The sequence below is a fragment of the Urocitellus parryii genome, chromosome 4, assembly GCF_045843805.1.
Source record: "Urocitellus parryii isolate mUroPar1 chromosome 4, mUroPar1.hap1, whole genome shotgun sequence".
Taxonomy (NCBI): domain Eukaryota; kingdom Metazoa; phylum Chordata; class Mammalia; order Rodentia; family Sciuridae; genus Urocitellus; species Urocitellus parryii.
In genome coordinates this window covers 135,418,471-135,440,958 of record NC_135534.1, presented here as the reverse complement: position 1 = coordinate 135,440,958, position 22,488 = coordinate 135,418,471, and the positions used below count along the sequence as shown (strand labels likewise).

The following is a 22,488-nucleotide window of genomic DNA, read 5'->3' as shown; positions in this document are numbered from 1 at the left end:
TGTTAATTTGTCTTCAGTTTAGGTAATTCTTTTTTCCCAGCTCAAATGTATTGTTGAATCTCTATGAAATTTATACATTTCATTTATTATATTCTTCAACTCCAGATTTTCCATTTAAAAAGAAATTTCTTTTTCTTTATTGATATTTTTAAGTTGATTGGTCATTGTTACATCTTTATTTAATTTATTACATATGTTTTTCAAATGTATTGTTAATTGGTGCTTTTAAGTCTTTATCCAGTTCAGGTAGACTTCAAAGATAGTCTTTTTTATTATGTTTCAGTAACACTTTTCTCATTATATGCATGTCTTACAATTTTGCGGTCAAAACAGCATTTCAGATTATAGTGCTGAATTCTGATATCTACCCACTCACATGTTGACTTCTTCTTGTTTTAGTCATTTGTTTATGTTAATTTGAGTGGACTAGTCTGATGTCACTGCTGACTTATTTTTCTGATTTGTATCTTTTAGCCTGTCTTTCCAGAGGTTGTCCTAGTACAACCTAGCACAAGCTACTTACTAATCAAAGGTTGTGCTTAAGACCCCCAAACCAGTAAAATATTCATATTTAACTGTGAATCTGTATGTGGCATAGAGGCTACTTTCACAGTTCAAGGAGTTTACTTTTTGTGTTTAGGTTAGGAATAGTAAGTAGCTCATGAATTTCCTATTCCTTTGGAATAGGAAAGATCTATAGTGGACCAGGGATGAGTGTGAATGTGTTAGTTATTTCTTAATCATAGGAGTCTTCCCTGAGTTAGACTCTGATTATTGAATGATTGGTAAAATTTGTCCTTAAGCATCTTGAGCCAATATGAGTTTTGCCTGTATTGATACAAATCTTATTTTGTTGTCTTTTTTTTAACTTAGGGAAACTAGGTTTTGCTATTTCTTAATTTAATATTTAACTGATACATACAAACATAAAAATTGTGTATATTCATGGCATATGACTTGACACTTGTATATGTGTGCATGCTGTATAATATTTAAAGCAGGGTAAATGTATCTCCTCAAATATTTGTCATTTCTTTATGGTGAAAATATTCAGAATCCTTTGTCCCATTTTGAAATACACAGTACATTTTTGTTGTCTATAATCACTCTCCCTACTGTGTAATAGCACACCACGAATTGTACTTCTACACAGTTATGACCTAGTATACATTGATCAATCAATTTTGTTATTCTAAATTTATTCATTTTATCAGTGCATTATAATTATACATAATAGTGGGATACATTGTGACATATTTTTACTTGTACATAACATAATTTGGTCAATTTCATTCCATAGTTCTTCCTTATTGGTTCCCTTCCTCCCCTCTCCCAATCTTCTTCTTCTCTCTTTTTTCTTTCCCATATCAGGGATCGGTTTACCATTACCATTAGCCACATCCCCAACACTTTTCTATATTTCATTGAGACAGGGTCTTGCTAAGTGGCTTAGGGCCTCACTAAGTTGCTGAGGCGGCTTTGAACTTGCAATCCTCTTGCCTCAAGCTCGAGAACCACTAGGATTATAAGTATGCACCACCACACCCAGCCCTCTATTCCTTTTGAGCACCTTTCAATTAGATGTAGTCTACCTGCATTATTGAAGGTGATTTCCTTTACTTAAGGTATTTTCTGCATCTACAAAATGTCTGCACAGCACACTTCTGTTTGACTTTTTAAAAAATATTTTTTATTTGTTTTAATTAGTTATTTGTGACAATAGAATACACTTTGATACATCAGATGTAATGGAGTATAATTTCTCATTCTTCTGGTTATATATGATGTAGAATTCCATTGGTTGTATAGTTATATATGTACGTAGGGTAATAATATCTGATTCATTCTACTATCCTTCCTAGTCCCATATCCCCTCCCCTCCCTTCACCCCCTCTACCTAATCTAAGTAAGTCTACTCTTCCTTAGTCCCCTCCCGCCATTGTAAATTAGCATTTGCATATCAGAGAAAACATTTGGCCTTTGGTTTTTGGAGATTGGCATGTTTTGCTTAGCATGATATTCTTCAGCTCCATCCATTTACTGGCAAATGCCATAATTTCATTCTTCTTTAAGGCTGAATACTATTAAACATTTTTTAAATTCATTCATCTGTTGAAGGGCACCTAGGTTAGATCCACAGTTTAGCTATTGTGAATGAGTTGCTGTAAACATTGATGTGGCTGCATCACTGTAGTATGGTGATTCGAAGTCCTTTGGGTATAAACCTACAAGTGGAATAACTGGGTCAAATGGTGTTTCCAGTCCAGGTTTTCTGAGGAATCTCCATACTGCTTTCCAGAGTGGTTGCACCAATTGGCAGGTCCACCAGCAATATATAAGTGTGCCTTACCTCTACATCCTTGCCATAATTTTTTGTTGCTTGTATTCTTGATGAATACCATTCTGACTGAAGTGAAATGGAATCTCAATGTAGTTTTGATTTGCATTTCTCTAATTGCTAGAGCTGTTGAATGTTTTTTAATATGTTTGTTGATTGATTGTATTTCTTCTGTGAAGCTTCTGTTCAGATCCTTAGCCCATTTATTGATTGGGTTATTCATTTATTTGTTTTTTGATGTTAAGTTTTTTTGAGGTCTTTACATATCCTGGAGATTAATATTCTGTCTTAGGTACATGTGGTAAAGATTTTCTCCCATTCTGTAGGCTCTTTCTTTACATTATTGATTGTTTCCTTTTCTGAGAAGAAGATTTTTAGTTTGAATCCATCTCACTTATTGATTCTTGATTTTACTTTTTGCAATTTAGGAGTCTTGTTAGGGAAGTCATATCCTAAACCGACATTGTGAATATTTGGATCTACTTTTTCTTCTGGTAGGTGTAGTGTCTCTGGTCTAGTACCTAAGTCTTTGATCCACTTTGAGTTGAGTTTTTGTACAGGGTGAGAGATAGGGGTTCAATTCAATTTTATTACATGTGGATTTCCAATTTTCCTAGCACCACTTATTGAATAAGCTATTTTTTCTCCAGTGAATGTTTTTGGTACCTTTGCTAGAAAACCTTGAAAATTTTCTAGAGTTATATAACCTACCCAAACTGAATCAGGAGGACATACATGATTTAAACAGATGAATTACAAGTAATGAAATAGAAAAAAAAAAAAAAACATGAGAATCTACAAAACAAAAAAAGTCCAGAACCAGATGGAATCTCTGCTGAGTTCTAAAGACCTTCAAAGAAGAATTAACACCAATACTCCTCAAACTATTCCATGCAATAGAAAAGGAGGGAACCCTTCCAGATTCATTCTGTGTGGTTAACATCATCCTGAAACTAAAACCAGACAAAGACATATCAAAGAAAGAAAACTTTAGACCAATATCCTTAATGAACATATATGCAAAAATTTTTAATTCCTCAAATATTTGTCATTTCTTTATGGTGAAAATATTCAGAAATCGCATACAAAAACATACTAAAAAGGTAGTGCACTGAGATCAAGTAGGGTTCATCCCCCGGATGCTAGGTTGGTTCAACATATGGAAATCAATAAATGTAATTCATCACATCAATAGACTTAAAAACAAGAATCATATGATCATCTCAATAGATGCAGAAAAAGCATTTGACAAAATATAGCACCCCTTCATGTTCAAAATACTAAAAAAACTAGGGATAGTAGGAACATACCTCAACACTATAAAAACTATATATGCTAAACCCCAGGCTAACATCATTCTAAATGGAGAAAAATTGAAAGTGTTCCCTCCAAGAACTGGAACAAAATGAGGATGCCTTCCTGTTCACCATTTCTATTCAACATTATCCTTGAAACTCTAGCTACAGTAATTACCCAGGAAAAAGAAATTAAAGGGATATGAATAGGAAAAGAACCCAAACTCTCATTATTTGCCAATGACATGATTTTATATTTAGAAGACCCAAAAAATTTTATAGGAAACTTCTAAAGGTTATAAATGAATTCAGCAAAGTAGCAGGTTATAAAATCAATACCCATAAATCAGTTACCTTCCTATACATCAGTGATGAATCTACTGAAACAGAAATTAGACTACCCCATTCACAGTAGTCTCAAAAAAAAAAAATTCTTGGGACAGTCAATCTGACAAAACAGGTGAAAGACCTCTACAAAGAAAACTACAGAACACTAAAGAAAATAATTGAAGAAAACCTTAGAAGATGGATAGAGCTCTCATGCTCCTGGCTATGTGAATTAATATTGTCAAAATGGCCATGCTACCAAAAGCTTTATACATATTTAATGCAATTTGAATTATAATACTAGTGACATTCTTCATAGAATTAGAAAAAAAACAATCTTAAAATTCATTTGGAAAAATAAGAGGCCCAGAATAACGAAAGCAATCCTTAACAAGAAGAGTAAAGCAAGAGGCATCACAATACCAGATCTTAAACTGTACTACAGAGCCATAGTAACAAAAACAGCATGGTATTGGCACCAAAACAGACACATAAACCAATGGTACAAAATAGAAGACACAGAGACAAACCCACATAAATACAGTTATTTGATAGAAGTCTTACTGTAGTCTTGCTCTAATTTTCCTAAGTGAATGCAGCCTAGCGTGTGCACACAGACTTCTCTTAAATTTGTTCTTTTTGTGGTATCCCATATTTCTTGAATGTTCTGCTCGTGGCTTCTTATCATTTTTGCTGTGTGGTCTATGTTCTTTTCAAGATGATATATTTTATCTTCATTGTCTGATGTCCTATCTTCTAAGTGGTCTACTCTGTTGTTGATGCTTTCATTTGAGTTTTTAATATGGTTTATGATTTCTTTCATTTCAAGGCTTTCTGCTTTTTTGTGTTTTTTTTTGAACCTCTATCTCCCTGTTGATGATTTTTTTGCTTCTTGGATTTGTTCATGTAGCTCATTGTCGAAGTGATCTTTCACTGCCTGTATTTGTTCTCTTATGTCTTCTTTGAGATCCCAGAACATTTTAACCATGTATATCCTGAAATCTTTCTCTGTCATTTTTTTTCTGCTGCAGCTGCCAGTGCTTCTAATGATGTGTTGTCTTGATTTGTTTGTGGTACTTTCTTTCCTTTTCTTTTCATGTTGCTCATGTGTCTTCCTTTGCAGCTCTGTGGATCTTGTGTGTTATTGTTTTTACCCTATAGATAGGGTAGGGTTCCAAGATCCTTCTTTTGTGGGGAGGGATAATGTTAACAGATCCCAATGTCAACAATGCATCACCTATGAACAAACTGTTATTATTAAGACATTTATAGTTTAGTCTCAGTGTCCAGAAATGTTGGATTAAATTATTATTTAAAATATAATCAGTAGTTTCATAAAAAGATTTACAGTTTCTGGTGATGGACAATGAACTGGGAGTCAGGCATAGGATGTTATGCTGAGGGGGAAAGATTTAATATATCTTAGGAAATGTGAAGGAGAAATCCAATGAAGAGGGTTAGTAGCAGGAGAGTAGACAGGAAGTAATTTAAGGTAGACAAGTACATGGGAAGACAGTAGAGTACATAGAACAAACACAAATTTATGTATTTAGAAAAATACAGGATGTAAAAATAGTGAAATTTAGAGGATGAAAGAAGAAGAAAGAGAAAAAAGGGAAAGAAAGAAGAAGAAAAAGAAAAAAGAAAAAAAAGGCTTATGTTAACTCCTCTATATTACATTATTCAGGTGACTCAGTCCTCAAAGTCCTATTTCATGCAAAGTTCTTGGTTTCACATATGTTTGTGATGTGAGGGCCAGAGGATAGAAGGGTAGAAGAGAAAGAAGAAGAAGAAGAAATACTCTTAATCTGTTTCTTTCCTCCTTCTCTTCTTATCCAGTAGTTAGAGTTGTCTGTTTTAAGCTGTGTCTCTGCCCTCAGGATGGTGTAGGTAACCAAGGTGAGAAGACTGGACCTGGTGTGGAACGTCTGGAAGTGGGAAGTGCCACCCATCACTCCCAGCAGGGAAATTGCACCTCATGGGTCTCTTTCTGTGACCACTTGTCTGACTAAACCCCCAGTTTCATCTCCCTCTTTTGCCTGGAGATTTCCCAGATCCTGATCTCTCTGTTATGCCCCAGACTTTAGTCCCCTCCCCTCTCTTACTTATCATATCCCAACTTCGAGACCTCTCACCCACAGGCTCACACCAGGTGGCCAGCGCCCTGGTCACACTGCACTCCTGTCCACCTGAAAGCTGTTTTTGTGTTGGGTGGTCCCTGTGCCAAATTATCGGTGCTTGGGGTTGGGGAGTTGGAAACCAGGTACCTGCTCAAATGGAGATCTGATCTGATAGCCACGCCCACCAAAAATGGTGAGAAAGGTTTACCAAGATGGAAGTCCGTGTGCTTCCAGTGCAGGGGTGTCTGGTGAGGTGAGGGGACCTGGCAATGTCCTTGTGCTGTGGATAGGTAGCATCCGAGTGACCTATGTGGGAGCAGACTCATTCTGGAGTTCTGCAGAGGTGCTGATAGGTGATAATGCTAAGCTGGAACCATGTGTGAGCTAGAGCTGTGAGTTTTGGGTCTAGAGTCCAGAGACCTACTTGAATGCCAAGGCTCTGATTTCTTCACAGGTGGTCACAGCGCTGGTGATTTCTGCGAAAATCCGCTGTATAGGGGGTCCTCTCACACTCTCTGAGATGTTGTATTCTGTCTAGGTGAGACCTTGCAGAGAAGCTGCCTGACTGCTTTCTTTGTTTCATGCCACAGAGCAGCCAGAAACAGGACCTCCTCTATTCTGCCATCTTGGATCATCCAGACTTCTCTACTTGTAATATGAGTTTGATCCCAGAAGGATCCTACATAGCTCTCTTTTCCTGGTTCTCTTTGTTAAATAAACTATTGGTTGGTTTGCCATTTTACTTGTTGTTACTAGTTGATGAAGTTTGCTATTGTTTCAAACTACATGTTTAAGCATGAGTTTGTCTTTGCTCTGTTATAAATAATGTAAGCCCTAGCAGCCGGAGCTACCAGTCCTATCAGCCTGCCTCTACCTTTGACAAAAACCTCAGCTTTATATGTGGAGTTTGTAGGCAGGCCCATAATTCTTCCAGAGTGATACCTTGCTGTATCAACTTCACTGGGGTGTTCTGTTTACATTTTTCAAAATGGAACTTACACTTTAGGAGCAAAATGGTGGACGGGCAATTTGGGCCTCAGTATTCATAAAGTGCGGCTTCTGGGTCAAAAAAATCTTTGCGCATAAATGGGAAGAAAGGGAAACTCAACCCTCCTGACAGTGCCTGTTTGGAATAGAGCTTTTGTAATGTATAGCTGGGGGAAGGATGATACGCTGCCTGTTCCTCCTCAGGTGAAGCTGTACCTTAAACTTGGAGCTGAAGAAGAGCCCCCTATTTAGCAGCATCCATTTATATATTACCTTCTGTAATGCACTATGGGGCTGGAAGTGGGAGGTGATTGTTGTTTTCATGTCACAGACTCTTCCTGTACTTACCCAATTTTCACAGTTTTTCCTAAATATGTTTTGTTTGTTTGTTTGCAGTGTGCCCTTAGGTTGATTTCCAGAGAACCTAATTTTCATCAGTTGTTTCATGGTTAATACGTTGGGAGATATTTTGCTGAGTTCCTCACCTAGCTATTTTAGAAATTCTGCCATCTGCTTGGTTTTTAATTATTTATGTTAAATCTTAGAACAGAAAGTGCTCATAAAATTGTGTTAGGTATGACTTTTCAGTTTTACATTGATATGCATTATAAGACGTTATTGCTATGTTAATTTTAGATTTTATCAGTAAGTACACCAAATATTAGCATAGCATTAGCTTTTTAACATAGGAATTAACATTGAATGAGTCTTTGTGAAATATGGTATATGAATTCAGAGGAATCATTGTATATTTTCTTTTATGTAAATGGGCTAGAGTTGCAGGAAATAGAAAGTGAAGTTGTTGTTACTTATTTTTATTTAATTTGAAAAATTCTTTGGAATTGTATTGATTCCTAATTTTTGTCCTATCCTTTGTCATACAGATTTGAAACCAAAATAGACTCATTTCATATTACTGGCTTACCAGATAATTCAAAAAAACCCCGCCTCCTGTCTTCATTGGATGGTACATCACTCTTCCAGATTATATTTGAGATTAATCCATTAGATGAAACTGTTTCTCAGAGGTGTATCATAGAAGCTGAACCATTGGAAATGATATATGATGCAGTTAGTATTTTTTATGTTACCAATTTTTAATATAATTTAGATTGTCTTGAGATTGTGCTTCACATTAATGATTTTTTTTTTTTTTTTAACAGAGGACAGTGAATAGTATAATAGAATTCTTCAGGCCTCCAAAAGAGGTACATCTAGCACAGCTCACTTCAGCAACTTTAACAAAACTTGAAGAATTTCGTGAAAAGACAGCAACAGGTAAAATTAATTAAATTTAATAAATTAAATACTATTTCATACTTTATAATTTTATTTATGTTAACATGATTTTGGTAAAGTTTAAATTTATTTCTAGAATGGATACAGTGTAGTAGAAATTAATTTGTTACTTTTTCTGGGGGTGGTGGTGGGGGTGGTGGTGATGGTAATTAGAGATTGAGCTCGCTAGCACTCAACCATTGAGCCACATCCCTAGCCCTATTTTGTGTTTTATTTAAAGATAGGGTTGCTTAGCAACTCACTGTTGCTTAGGCTGGCTTTGAACTTGTGGATCCTCCTGTCTAAGCCTCCAGAGCTGCTGGGACTACAGACATGTACTCCCAGGCCCAGCAATTTATTACTTTTCTGTTGAAAGGCATGTATAATAATAATCATTTTTTATACTCAGAAAGTTGATAGTTAGGATCTTTGGACCTCTGTTTTTGACAATATGCCTGTCATTTTCTTACCATAGTTTGATATATTGGCCTCAGAAAATAAAATTTCCATCCTTTTATGGGAAGGGTTAAAGTTATAGATTTGGTTTTTAAATGATAGTTCATTATAGTGAACAATCAGCACAAAAGCAATTACTATTTTAGCCAGACTCTTAAAACTGTGAAGACAGTAAGTCATAATCAAATCAGTGAAAAATACATTGAGTTTATTAATGTAGGAGGTTAGGAGATTTGTAGGTCTAGGAGATAAGGCTCAAATTAACTCAAGATAAACTCGAAACTCTATTTATGATCATTATTATTAGGCACTCCCACACAGGAACCTTTCCTTTATAGTCTCCAACTTTACTTACTTTTGGTAGAGTTGACACAAGTGTACATTTTAAATTACATTTAAAACAACAACAACAACACATCTTTTTCCTTTTAAATGTCCCTGAAGGACTGTGCTTAGACTATACTGTTTTGCTAGGTGTTTAAGACCAAGTTGGTCAAAACCACCTTGTTCCTATCTACTCTTAAGAGTCAGCTGAGATTCCTTGGGGATGTGTGTTAAGCCTCTTGGCTCCTTTAGCTTTCCTCTACCAGTGGTGCCATCTGCCAGGATGGGTCAGTCACGTATGGGTCCATATGTGACTTCTCTTGTAAGCATGGAGGGCATTACCTTCTCCAGTGACCCTCCTCCAAAGACTGACTTTGAAGAATATAAGAAGGGTAGTTATAGAGTTTATAGGATTGAAGTAATTTTCCCCAGGAAGTTATCCCTCTGTTCTCCAAGGGTTGAAATTTAGACCTTACTGGAGGAAGGCACAGCTATGACTCATAGGATATTGGAGAAGCCATTATGGTGCCATGCTAACAAACTTGCTGAAAACCTGCTTCTGAAATGTTCTAGAAATCCTTCCTTAGGTGATAGGGAAAGGTGTTCAGGCATCCCCTTACATACATTCAGCCCTGAAAACACCTGAGAATGATTCTAAAGAAAGATGCTGGCTATTGGGTACTATTGTCCCTTATGTGCTACCTGTGCTTAGTGTTGGAGAAAGCTGCATTGTTGCAGCATCTTGCTGAGGGGTTGCACTAAAATCAGGAAGTAATATCCTTTCTTTTTACAGTCTTTCCTTTATTCTATCTTATCTTCAGTGCTTGTTGGTAAAAGAAAAGCATTGAAAGGGCTCAGGTCCAGTTTCATAGAGCAGGCAAAAGGGTGAATTTGGAGTTGAGGAAATAAATTGATAATAGTACCAGATGTTATGAAGGACATGAGAATGATGGATGTCCTAATTTAGTTTTGGTAATTGTACCAGAGATCCCTTTGAAAAATTGATACAAGTTTCAATTCTCTTAGAGGATGCCGCAGTCTGGCTGGGCACAATTCAGGAGCCACTTGTCAAAAGAAACAAACTTTATTTTTAGAACCACACAAGCCAAACAAAACAGCTCCTCAGGAAAACCTTCAGAGCCCAACTGCCACCACCGGCTTCCCACAAGCCTCTCCCCCTCCCCCACTCCTCCTGCTCTTGAGGCCGATTGGCTGGGTCGCATGGGTGGAGCCAAAAAAGTCCCCCAATGAGCAGCTCCGTAGTCTGAAAGGGCGGGGAAACAGCCCAATGAGCATCACTGCAGAGGAGCCAATCAACTAGAAGTTGCTGGGGCCGCTGTGAGCCAATCATCAGCTGGCAGTCTGAAAGTTTGCTGGGGCCCCTTCGGCTGTGGCTCTCAACAAGAGGATAAGAGGCAGTGATCAAATTTGGATAGTAACTTAGAAAAGAATTTGGAAGTGCAGAAAGCTGGTTCTAATGTAGTGAATGTGAGGCGGAGAGTGGAACGATGTTAAAGAGGCACAATCTCAATTATGCAAAACAATGATGGAGAATTAAGCAGAGGATTTTATTATAAATATGAGAAATAGGGGTGAGACATAAGTAGGTTTAACATTTAAAATAAAATTTTCCTCCTTCCTTTCCATTGAAAGTAACATAGGGAAATAGATCATTGTGTCGTAACATTTAGAAAGGATTCATTGACACCAGATTGGCCAGGGTGGTGTGGGGAGAAGGAAGAGGGTATGGGAATGGGAAATACAACTGATGAACTGGACAAAAATTTCCTGTGTTTCCTATATGATTATATGACCAGTGGAACTCCACATCATGTACAACCACAAAAATGGGAAGTTATATTCCATGTATATATGATATGTCAAAATTCATTCTACTGTCATGTATAACTAAAAAAGAACAAATAAAAAAATGTTTAGGGGGAAAAAAAAACTATTCATTCAAAGTGAGGCATAGGACTTCCAGGGAGTATAGGGCATAGATGTGTAGAGGCAGAAGGAATACACAGATAATTTGAGTTGAGGAACCATTAGCCTAGAGATGATGATAGAGAAGTATGCTTTTAACGGGTAGAATCTGGAGGATTTTGAGGGTCAGATTGTCCCTTTTGGGTACTTCTTATGACTTATTTAGCAAATAAACTTGAGTAAATTTTACAATCTGTGTTTGAATCCAGATCATGGCGGTGGGAATGGTGTGAGGAACTGTGTTTTAGTCAGTTCTGTGTTTTAAGTTCTAAGCTTATGGGATGATTGTCAGAATTTGATGATCTGTCAGTCTGTATTCATTTCTATCTTTGACTTTACTTTTCATCCTCATTTTAAGAGATTTCGTTTGAATCTGCTTTGTTTAGGTTATTGGAGATGTCAATAGTCCCCTTTACCCCCAGAGTATTGCTTCGTTCAGCCTAGGCAAGGCCTTTGGAATTCCTTGAAAATGATAGTTTTGTTATTAATTTATCATATTTCTAATAAGAACTGGTCCAGACTATGATCTTAGGCTATTTTCTATTATTATATAAAGTGTATATTTAAATTATTTTTTATTTAATTCACTTTCTCCTTTAGCTTGTTTATCAAATTAATCATATGTTGGCACTTGACACTTCATATATGTTTTTAAACTTTACATTTATTTTTTTTCCTTTAATTTTTATTGTTGGTTGTTCAAAACATTACATAGTTCTTGACATATCATATTTCACACTTTGATTCAAGTGGGTTATGAAATCCCATTTTTACCCCGTATACAGATTGCAGCATCACATGGGTTACACATCCACTGTTTTACATATTGCTATACTAGTGTCTGTTGTATTCTGCTGCCTTTCCTATCCTCTACTATCCCCCATCCCCTCCCCTCCCATCTTCTCTCTCTACCCCATCTACTGTAATTCATTTCTCCCCCTTGTTTTTTTCCCCCTTTCCCCTCAATTCCTCTTGTATGTAATTTTGTATAACCATGAGGGTCTCCTTCCATTTCCATGCAATTTCCCTTTTCTTTCCTTTTCCCTCCCACCTCTCACCCCTGTTTAATGTTAATCTTCTTCTCATGCTCTTCCTCCCAACTCTGTTCTTAGTTACTCTCCTTATATCAAAGAAGACATTTGGCATTTGTTTTTTAGGGATTGGCTAGCTTCACTTAGCATAACCTGTTCTAATGCCATCCATTTCCCTGCAAATTCTATGATTTTGTCATTTTTTAATGCAGAGTAATACTCCATTGTGTATAAATGCCACATTTTTTTTTATCCATTTGTCTATTGAAGGGCATCTAGGTTGCTTCCACAGTCTTGCTATTGTGTATTGTGCTGCTATGAACATCGATGTAGCAGTGTCCCTGTAGCATGCTCTTTTTAGGTCTTTAGGGAATAGACCGAGAAGGGGAATAGCTGGGTCAAATGGTGGTTCCATTCCCAGCTTTCCAAGAAATCTCCATACTGCTTTCCAAATTGGTTGCACCAATTTGCAGTCCCACCAGCAATGTACAAGTGTAAACTTTACATTTCTTTATAAGTATATTATATCTTACATATCTACTTATAATTTTATCTTATATAATAAGTACATTTAAAGTTATTGACTTATTCAATTTGAACATGTATTCCTCAATGAATATTTTAATTTTAAGGTTTATATTAAAAAATACTGATCTTCCTACATTAATGTCACTTTACTAATAATCCTTCGTAATAGTGTATTAACATTGAGTCACTAATCATGGAATACGTTCTTTTGGGAATTTGTCCTTTGAAGAAAAAAGGGCTATTATAGGAGTCATTGTAGTTCCAAATAGGAATATCATGAACTGTTCAAATACTGAATTTTCTGAATTTCTTCTTTTAAATCATAGAGCTTTTCTTGCAAGGTTTTTAAATTAATACCTACCCTTCTCATTTAATACTCTTATGACCTTGTTCTAACCATGGTCCTGTTCTGAAAAAAAAAATGTTCAGTTAAACTATAGATATTATTGACTGCAGTATGAGGGTTTGTTTTCTTATTATAATAGTTTACTTTCTTATTATTTATAATTCACATTGAAAATACCTAGTCCTCACAATCATTTTTGTGATAGTTTTCTTCCCTGCCTTCCTTCTTGTCATTGTGAAGTAAGGTGCCTTTCTATTTAGGTAGCAGATCTCTTGATATTTTATAAATCAAAACATCTTTTTTTTTTTCACTAAAACAGATTTGATGGCTTTTTAAAGAATTTATTTATGTAAAAGAGGGGTTCCTATCTGATGGAGTCATTAATAATTTATTTGATTTAAAAGTTGATGCTGGGGCTGGGATTGTGGCCCAGTGGTAGTGGACCTGCCTAGGATGGGTGAGGCTCTGGGTTCCATAATCAGCATCACATAAAAACAAGTCAACAACAAATAAATAAAGATTAAATTCTTTAAAAAAAGCTGATGCTGGACTCCAGCACTAAAGTAGATTAATTTGGCTTACTAATCACATGCAAATGAGTGAATTAAAATTTTTTGAACAATATCTAAGGAATGTGGAACCCTGGTTTGTTGCCTTTTCTGGTTTACATATGATTTTATTAAAGATGATTTAATGATCCAGCAGTTTTCATCCTTTCAGAGTAAAATCATCAAGATCAAGTACCATTGTTTAACTGTATTAAATTTATGAGTTGGAATGACTGCATACAGATTCTAATAGTAACCATGAAAAAATGTTTCATATCACTTAAATTTTTTTTTTTTTTTTAGGTCAGTATCTTTCTCCCCAGTTTTAGCCAAATTGACTGTGTGGGCTAAAAACCATTGTTTTTTTTTGTTTTTTTTTTTTTTGAAATTGCTCTAATTTTATACTCAGATTTAATTAGTGTATACATTAACCAACAAATAATTTGCATTTATTTTGGAAATATTTTGCTCAAGATTATTTTAAAATCAGTACTACTTTCATAGTATTTTAAGATTATGCTATAAATTTGTATGTTTGGTGACACCATATTTCTTAAGTAATTTCTGAGAAGTATTCATTTCAAAGATTTAAATTTTCTACAGGTCTTTTGTATATTATTGAAACACAGAAAGTTCTTGACCTCAGAATTAACTTGAAGGCTTCATACATTATTGTCCCACAAGATGGAATTTTTACTCCTACATCTAATCTACTACTTTTGGATCTTGGTCATCTAAAGGTACATAATAATAATATTTGATTCATGATATGGCATTTAGGGTATTATGAATCTTGTTTTTTAGGCTGTTTGATTGGCTTACTGATTTTTAGATTTGTGGCAGATACTAGTATTCGAGAAATCTTCCTTTCTGGTAAAGAAAGTGCAGTGTCATTTAATTAGGTGTTCTCGCCCTCCTTCTAAAAGAAAAATAACGAATTGAACTCTTAAGGGCAGGAGTACACTGAAAAATTATATTTGTAGAATTTGAGTTGTACTTGAAAAGTTTATTTCCTTTTCTGTTCAATCTTTACTTGATTAATTAAAGTAAAATAGAGGGAATTCTGGAGATAATCAAATATATCTTTATTCTTTTGAAATTTTTTGTGTATAATACTGATATTTTAATTATATATAAATATTGACATTTTAATTTTATCAAATGATTTAAAATTGAGAGATGGTTATCTATTTACCAAAGTTATTTTCTTTTTCTTCCAATTATTAACTTTTTTATTATCAAATAGTAAGTAAAGAACAATTATTTTTGACTTTTTTTTTTTTAAAGAGAGAGATAGAGAGACACAGAATTTTAATATTTATTTTTTAGTTATCCGCGGACACAACATCTTTGTATGTGGTGCTGAAGATCGAACCCGGGCCTCACACATGCCAGGGAGCGCGCTACTGCTTGAGCCACATCCCTAGCCCCTATTTTTGACTTTTGAGATCTATGCTGTGCTACCCATTAGATACATTTGATTAAGTTAAAATTAAACAAAAATTCAGTTCCTTAGTGACATATTAGTCATATTTAAGAGTTTGGAAGTCAGAAGTGGCCAGTGGCTGTTGTGTTGAACAACATAATGGTTCTATTAAACAGCCCTGCTCTAAATCATTAAGGATAGAGAAATACCAGTAACAATTTAAAGGTCTAAGAGAGATGAAAAATGTTCGAATTGATTTCTTTTGGCTACCTAACAAGTATGTGCCTTTCCTTAATATTGGTGGTTTCTTTTATTGATTGATTATACTCTGCACTGGGAACATATGTAGACATTCACTGGCTTTATATTTATAATAAGTTTATACAGCTAATTATTCACATTTGAATTAAGTTATTCAATTGTTTCAAGGGCAATATGGTGCAGTGGGAAGAGCATAAGGTCAGGAGTTAAGTATATAGTTTTGTGACATTTGGTAATTCACTTCACCTGTTACCCAAAATTCATTACATTTCAAAGTTAATAATTTTTGACTGTTTATTTCACATGAGATATATAAACAGAAGAAAAACTGTTTATATGTGTGTGTTTATGTTTAAATATGTACACACACAGGTATCTATCTATACCTATTTATTTATTCATCAGTTAGTGAAATAATAAGATCTTTGAGTGATTCCTGGAATGTTAAGTGAAAAGAATCCCATGTCAAGAAAAGGGAGAATACAGTATAACATCTTTGGAGTCACATAAATGGCAAAGTTGGGTCTTAAATTTCACCATCCTATATATTAAATCCTAGACTCTTATTGCTATAAAACTATCTAAATATCTGTCTTTGTACAATGGAAATGTTTTATAAGCTAAATTTATCTCTGGGTTGATCTGGCACTCAGTGAGGGGTCTTTTCAGATTTTAAGTATTTGTAGATGTATAATTTCTAGTACTGTCTTGGTTTTCCTCTTTGAATATAAGTAATGGGGGCAGGTCAGGCCCAGCAACCTGCGGAGCGGCAGAGCTGCTCCATGCGCCTGCAGAGTAGGCGGACCAGCGACCTACCAGCAAAACAGGTCCAGCAGCCTGCTGAGGGGCAGAGCCGCCCCCTCCCCCCGCCTGCAAGGTAGGCGAAACTGTGACCACCGGCAGATCAGGCCCAGCGGCCTCCTGAGGGGCAGAACCACCGCCTCCCCTCGCACCTGCAAGGTAGGCGGACCTGCGACCCACCGGCAGGTCAGGCCCAGCAACCTGCGTAGTGGCAGAGCTGCCCCACGTGCCTGCAGGGTAGGCGGACCTGAGACCCACCAGTAGAACAGATCACCCCAATTGGAGGAGGAGCACAGCCACTACCCGCCCTGCAAGGGAGATTTTTCAACTATACAAGAGCAATATAAATAAATAGAAGGAAAATTTCAAAAACACAACAGCTTCACCAAGCAGAAAGACACGCGAGCAGTATGAAAAGACAAGGAAAGAAAGGACCACAAGCAATGCAGGTCAACTCAACTCTAGAAGAGGTAATAGCTGCAACAGATGGAATGTCAGATAAAGAATTCAGGATATACATGCTTCAGATGATCTGGAGTCTCAAGGAGACAGCAAAATCAGACAATGAAAGATCACTTTGACAATGAATTACATAAACAAATCCAAGAAGCAAAAGATCAATTACACAGGGAGATAGAGATAATAAAAAACAAACAAATAGAAATCCTAGAAATGCAGGAAGCAATAAACCAACTTAAAAACTCAATTGAGAATACTACCAGCAGAGTAGAACACTTAGAAGATAGAACATCAGACAATGAAGACAAAGTATTTCAACTTGAAAAGAACATAGACAGCTCAGCAAGACTGTTAAGAAACCATAAGCAGAACATCCAGGAAATATGGGATAACATAAAGAGACCAAACTTAAGAGTCATTGGGATACAGGAAGGCATAGAGGTTCAAACCAAAGGAATAAACAATCTATTCACAATGAAATAATATGAGAAAACTTCCCAGACTTGAAGAATGAGACAGAATCCCAAATCCTAGAAGCCTACAGGACGCGGAATGTGCAAAATCATAAGAGAGCCACACCTAGACACATTATAATGAAGATGCCCAACATACAGAATAAGGAGAGAATTTTAAAAGCTACAAGAGAAAGGAAGCAGATTACATTTATGGGGTAAACCAATCAGGATAACAGGTGATCTTTCAACACAGACTCTGAAAGCTAGAAGATCCTGGAATAACATATTTCAAACACTGAAAGAAAATGAGTTCCAACCAAGAATCGTGTATCCGGCGAAATTAAGCTTCAGAATGGAAGATAAAATTAAAACCTTCCACAATAAACAAAAGTTAAAAGAATTTGCAGCTAGAAAACCATCTCTTCAAAAAATCCTTGGCAAAACATTACAGGAATAGGAAATGGAAAATAACAATGAAAACCAACATTGGGAGGTAGGACAGTAAAGGGGGGAAAATAATCAAAGAGGAAAACAAATCAGGTTTAGTAACATTAATAAATAAAAATGGCTGGAAGAACAAACCATATCTCAATAATAACCCTAAATGTTAATGGCTTAAACTCACCAATTAAGAGACACAGGCTAGTTGAATGGATCACAAAACAAGACCCAACAATATGCTGCCTACAGGAGACGCATTTGATAGGAAAAGATATACATAGACTGAAGGTGAAAGGTAGGGAAAAGTCATATCACTCACATGGACCGCGGAAACAAGCAGGAGTGTCCATACGCATATCAAATAAAATAGATTTCATGCCAAAGTTAATCAAAAAGGATGAAGAGGGACACTACATACTGCTCAAGGGAACCATACACCAACAAGACATAACAATCATAAATATATATGTCCGAAACAATGGTGCAGCTATGTTCATCAAGCAAACTCTTCTCAAGTTCAAGAGACTAATAGACCACCATACAATAATCATGGGAGACTTCAACACACCTCTCTCACCACTGGACAGATCTTCCAAACAAAAGTTGAATAAGGAAACTATAGAACTCAATAACACAATTAACAACCTAGACTTAATTGACATATATAGAATATACCACCCAACATCAAGCAGTTACACTTTTTTATCTGCAGCACGTGGATCCTTCTCAAAAATAGATCATATATTATGTCACAGGGCAACTCTTAGACAATAGAAAGGAGTAGAGATAATACCATGCATCTTATCTGATCATAATGGAATGAAACTGAAAATCAATGATAAAAGAAGGAGGGGAAAATCATGCATCACTTGGAGAATGAACAATAGGTTACTGAATTATCAATGAGTTTTAGAAGACATCAAGGAGGAAATTGAAAAATTCTTAGAGTTAAATGAAAACACAGACACAACATATCAGAATCTATGGGACACATTGAAACCAGTTCTAAGAGGAAAATTCATTGCTTGGAGTTCATTCCTTAAAAAAAGAAAAAAACCAACAAATAAATCATCTCATACTTCATCTCAAAATCCTAGAAAAAAAAGAGCAAAACAACAGCAAAAGAAGTAGAAGTCAAGAAATAATTAAAATCAGAGCTGAAATTAATGAAATTGAAACAAAAGAAACAATTGAAAAAATTAATAAAACCAAAAGTTGGTTCAATTGAAAAAATTAATAAAACCAAAAGTTGGTTCTTTGAAACAATAAATAAAATCGACAGACCCTTATCCATGCTAACGAAGAGATGAAGAGAGAGAACTCAAATTACTAGCATGTGGGATGAAAAAGGCAATATCACAACTGACACTTCAGAAATACAGAAGATAATCAGAAATTATTTTGAATCCTTATACTCCAATAAAATAGAAGATAGTGAAGGCATCGATAAATTTTTTAAGTCATATAATCTGCCCAGAATTGAGGCAGGAGGATATAGACAACCTAAACAGACCAATATCAATTGAAGAAATAGAAGAAACTATCAAAAGATTACCATCTAAGAAAAGCCCAGGACCGGATGGGTATACAGCAGAGTTTTACAAAACCTTTAAAGAGGAACTAATACCAATACTTTTCAAGCTATTTCAGGAAATAGAAAAAGAGGGAGAACTTCCAAATTCATTCTACGAGGCCAACATCACCCTGATTCCTAAACCAGACAAAGATACTTCAAAGAAAGAAAACTACAGACCAATATCTCTAATGAACCTAGATGCAAAAATCCTCAATAAAATTCTGGCGAATCGGATACAAAAACACATCAAAAAAATTGTGCACCATGAACAAGTAGGATTCATCCCTGGGATGCAAGGCTGGTTCAATATACGGAAATCAATAAATGTTATCCACCACATCAATAGACTTAAAAATAAGAACCATATGATCATTTCGATAGATGCGGAAAGAGCATTCGACAAAGTACAGCATCCCTTTATGTTCAAAACTCTAGAAAAACTAGGGATAACAGGAACATACCTCAATGTTGTAAAAGCAATCTATGCTAAGCCTCAGGCTAGCATCATTCCGAATGGAGAAAAATTGAAGGCATTCCCTCTAAAATCTGGAACAAGACAGGGATGCCCTCTCTCACCACTTCTGTTCAACATAGTTCTAGAAACACTGGCCAGAGCAATTAGACAGATGAAAGAAATTAAAGGCATAAAAATAGGAAAAGAAAAACTTAAATTATCACTATTTGCAGATGACATGATTCTATAACTACCAGACCCAAAAGGGTCTACAAAGAAACTATTAGAGCTAATAAATGAATTCAGCAAAGTGGCAGGATATAAAATCAACACGCATAAATCAAAGGCATTCCTGTATATCAGCGACACATCCTCTGAAATGGAAATGAGGACAACCACTCCATTCACAATATCCTCAAAAATAATAAAATACTTGGGAATCAACCTAACAAAAGAGGTGAAAGACTTATACAATGAAAACTACAGAACCCTAAAGAGAGAAATAGAAGAAGATCCTAGAAGATGGAAAAATATACCCTGTTCATGGATATGCAGAACTAACATCATCAAAATGACGACATTACCAAAAGTTCTCTATAGGTTTAATGCAATGCCAATCAAAATCCCAACGGCATTTCTTGTAGAAATAGATAAAGCAATCATGAAATTCATATGGAAAAATAAAAGACCCAGAATAGCAAAAACAATGCTAAGCAGGAACTGTGAATCAGGTGGTATAGCCATACCAGACTTCAAACTATACTACAGAGCAATAGTAACAAAAACAGCATGGTACTGGTACCAAAACAGGTGGGTGGACCAAGTGGTACAGAATAGAGGACACAGAAACCAACCCACAAATCTACACTTTCTTATATTTGATAAAGGGGCTAAAAGCATGCAATGGAGGAAGGATAGCATCTTCAACAAATGGTGCTGGGAAAACTGGAAATCCATATGCAACAAAATGCAACTGAATCCCTTTCTCTCGCCATGCACAAAAGTTAACTCCAAATGGATCAAGGAGCTTGATATCAAATCAGAGACAGGGCATCTGATAGAAGAAAAAGTAGGTTATGACCTACATACTGTGGGGTCGGGCTCCAAATTCCTTAACAGGACACCCATAGCACAAGAGTTAACATCTAGAATCAACAAATGGGACTTACTCAAACTAAAAAGTTTTTTCTCAGCAAAAGAAACAATAAGAGAGGTAAATAGGGAGCCTACACCATGGGAACAAATCTTTACTCCTCACACTTCAGATAGAGCCCTAATATCCAGAGTATACAAAGAACTCAAAATATTAGACAGTAAGATAACAAATAACCCAATCAACAAATGGGCCAAGGACCTGAACAGACACTTCTCAGAGGAGGACATACAATCAATCAACAAGTACATGGAAAAATGCTCACCATCTCTAGCAGTCAGAGAAATGCAAATCAAAACCACCCTAAGATACCATCTCACCCCAGTAAGATTGGCAGCCATTATGAAGTCAAACAACAGCAAGTGCTGGCGAGGATGTGGGGAAAAGGGTACACTTGCACAATTTTGGTGGAAGTGCAAATTGGTGCAGCCAATTTGGAAAGCAGTATGGAAATTTCTTGGAAAGCTGGGAATGGAACCACCATTTGACCCAGCTATTTCCCTTCTCGGTCTATTCCCTAAAGACCTAAAAAGAGCATGTTACAGGACACTGCTACATCGGTGTTCATAGCAGCACAATTCACAATAGCAAGACTGTGGAAGCAACCTAGATGCCCTTCAATAGACGAATGGATAAAAAAAAAATGTGGCATTTATACACAATGGAGTATTACTCTGCATTATAAAATGACAAAATCATAGAATTTGGAGGGAAATGGATGGCATTAGAGCAGATTATGCTAAGTGAAGCTAGCCAAGTCCTAAAATCAAATGCCAAATGTCTTCTTTGATATAAGGAGAGTAACTAAGAACAGACTAGGGAAGAAGAGCAGGAGAACAAGACTAACATTAAACAAGGATGAGAGGTGGTAGGGAAAGGGAGAGAGAAGGGAAATTGCATGGAAATGGAAGGAGACCCACAGGGTTATACAAAATTACATACAAGAGGAATTGAGGGGAAAGGGAAAAATAATACAAGGGGGAGGAATGAATTACAGTAGAGGGGGTAGAGAGAGAGGAGGGGAGGGGAGGGGAGGGGAGGGGGGATAGTAGAGGATAGGATAGGCAGCAGAATACAACAGACTTGAGTATGTCAATATGTAAATCAATGGAAGTGTAACTGATGTGAATCTGCAATCTGTATACGGGGTAAAAATGGGAGTTCATAACCCACTTGAATCAAAGTGTGAAATATGATATATCAAGAACTATGTAATGTTTTGAACAACCAACAATAAAAAATAAAAAAAATATATAAGTAATGGGAAATATAACTTAACATGTAAAAATTTACCTTATGTCCTGTCCTTCTCAGTATATGTCTTAAGAATAATGACTTTTCTAATAGCATTACAATATGTTTCTGCATGTGAGTTTCTTTTCCTATTAAATTTTTACATTATAGGTCTGAAAGATAAAAACTTTATACTTATATTTTGAAATATTTTGCATAGTCTAAACTTTTAAAATTAACTTCAAGGTGACAAGTAAAATTCGTTCAGAATTACCAGATGTGAAACAAGGTGGGCCCAACCTTGAAGAAATTATGCAAAGAGCTTATGATTCCTTTGATATTAACCTTACAAGCATACAACTACTTTATAGTAGAGTGGGTAAGTATAAAATGCATTATTCATTGATTTTGCTGAAAGTAATTTAATTAGGTTTTTAGATACTTTGTCTAAAGACATTCTTCATAATTTTTGAATTAAAAGCCATTGTATATATTGCCTAAAGGTGTTCAGGGCAGCCTCCAGCAACAAATGTCATTAGTGCCAAGGTTGAGAAATCCTGATCCATATCAGAATATCTAACCTTGGACCAAAGATTGGCACATATTGCTAATGATATGTGTACATATTTTTTATGTACACATATTTATTTTTTAAATTTTAAATT

At 35.8% G+C, this 22,488-nt stretch overlaps 1 protein-coding gene across 5 annotated transcripts in view; it reads left to right on the top strand.

Moving 5' to 3' along the window:
* Vps13a (vacuolar protein sorting 13 homolog A) overlaps positions 1–22,488 on the top strand; it is a 259,327-nt gene that overhangs the window by 59,170 nt on the left and 177,669 nt on the right. For all 5 annotated transcript variants that reach the window (XM_077797003.1, XM_077797002.1, XM_077797006.1 and 2 more), the window contains exons 18-21: positions 7,952–8,138; positions 8,231–8,345; positions 14,168–14,304; positions 22,070–22,202. In XM_077797003.1, the coding sequence (XP_077653129.1) occupies positions 7,952–8,138; positions 8,231–8,345; positions 14,168–14,304; positions 22,070–22,202 (572 nt within the window). The remainder of the gene's footprint in view (positions 1–7,951; positions 8,139–8,230; positions 8,346–14,167; positions 14,305–22,069; positions 22,203–22,488) is intronic.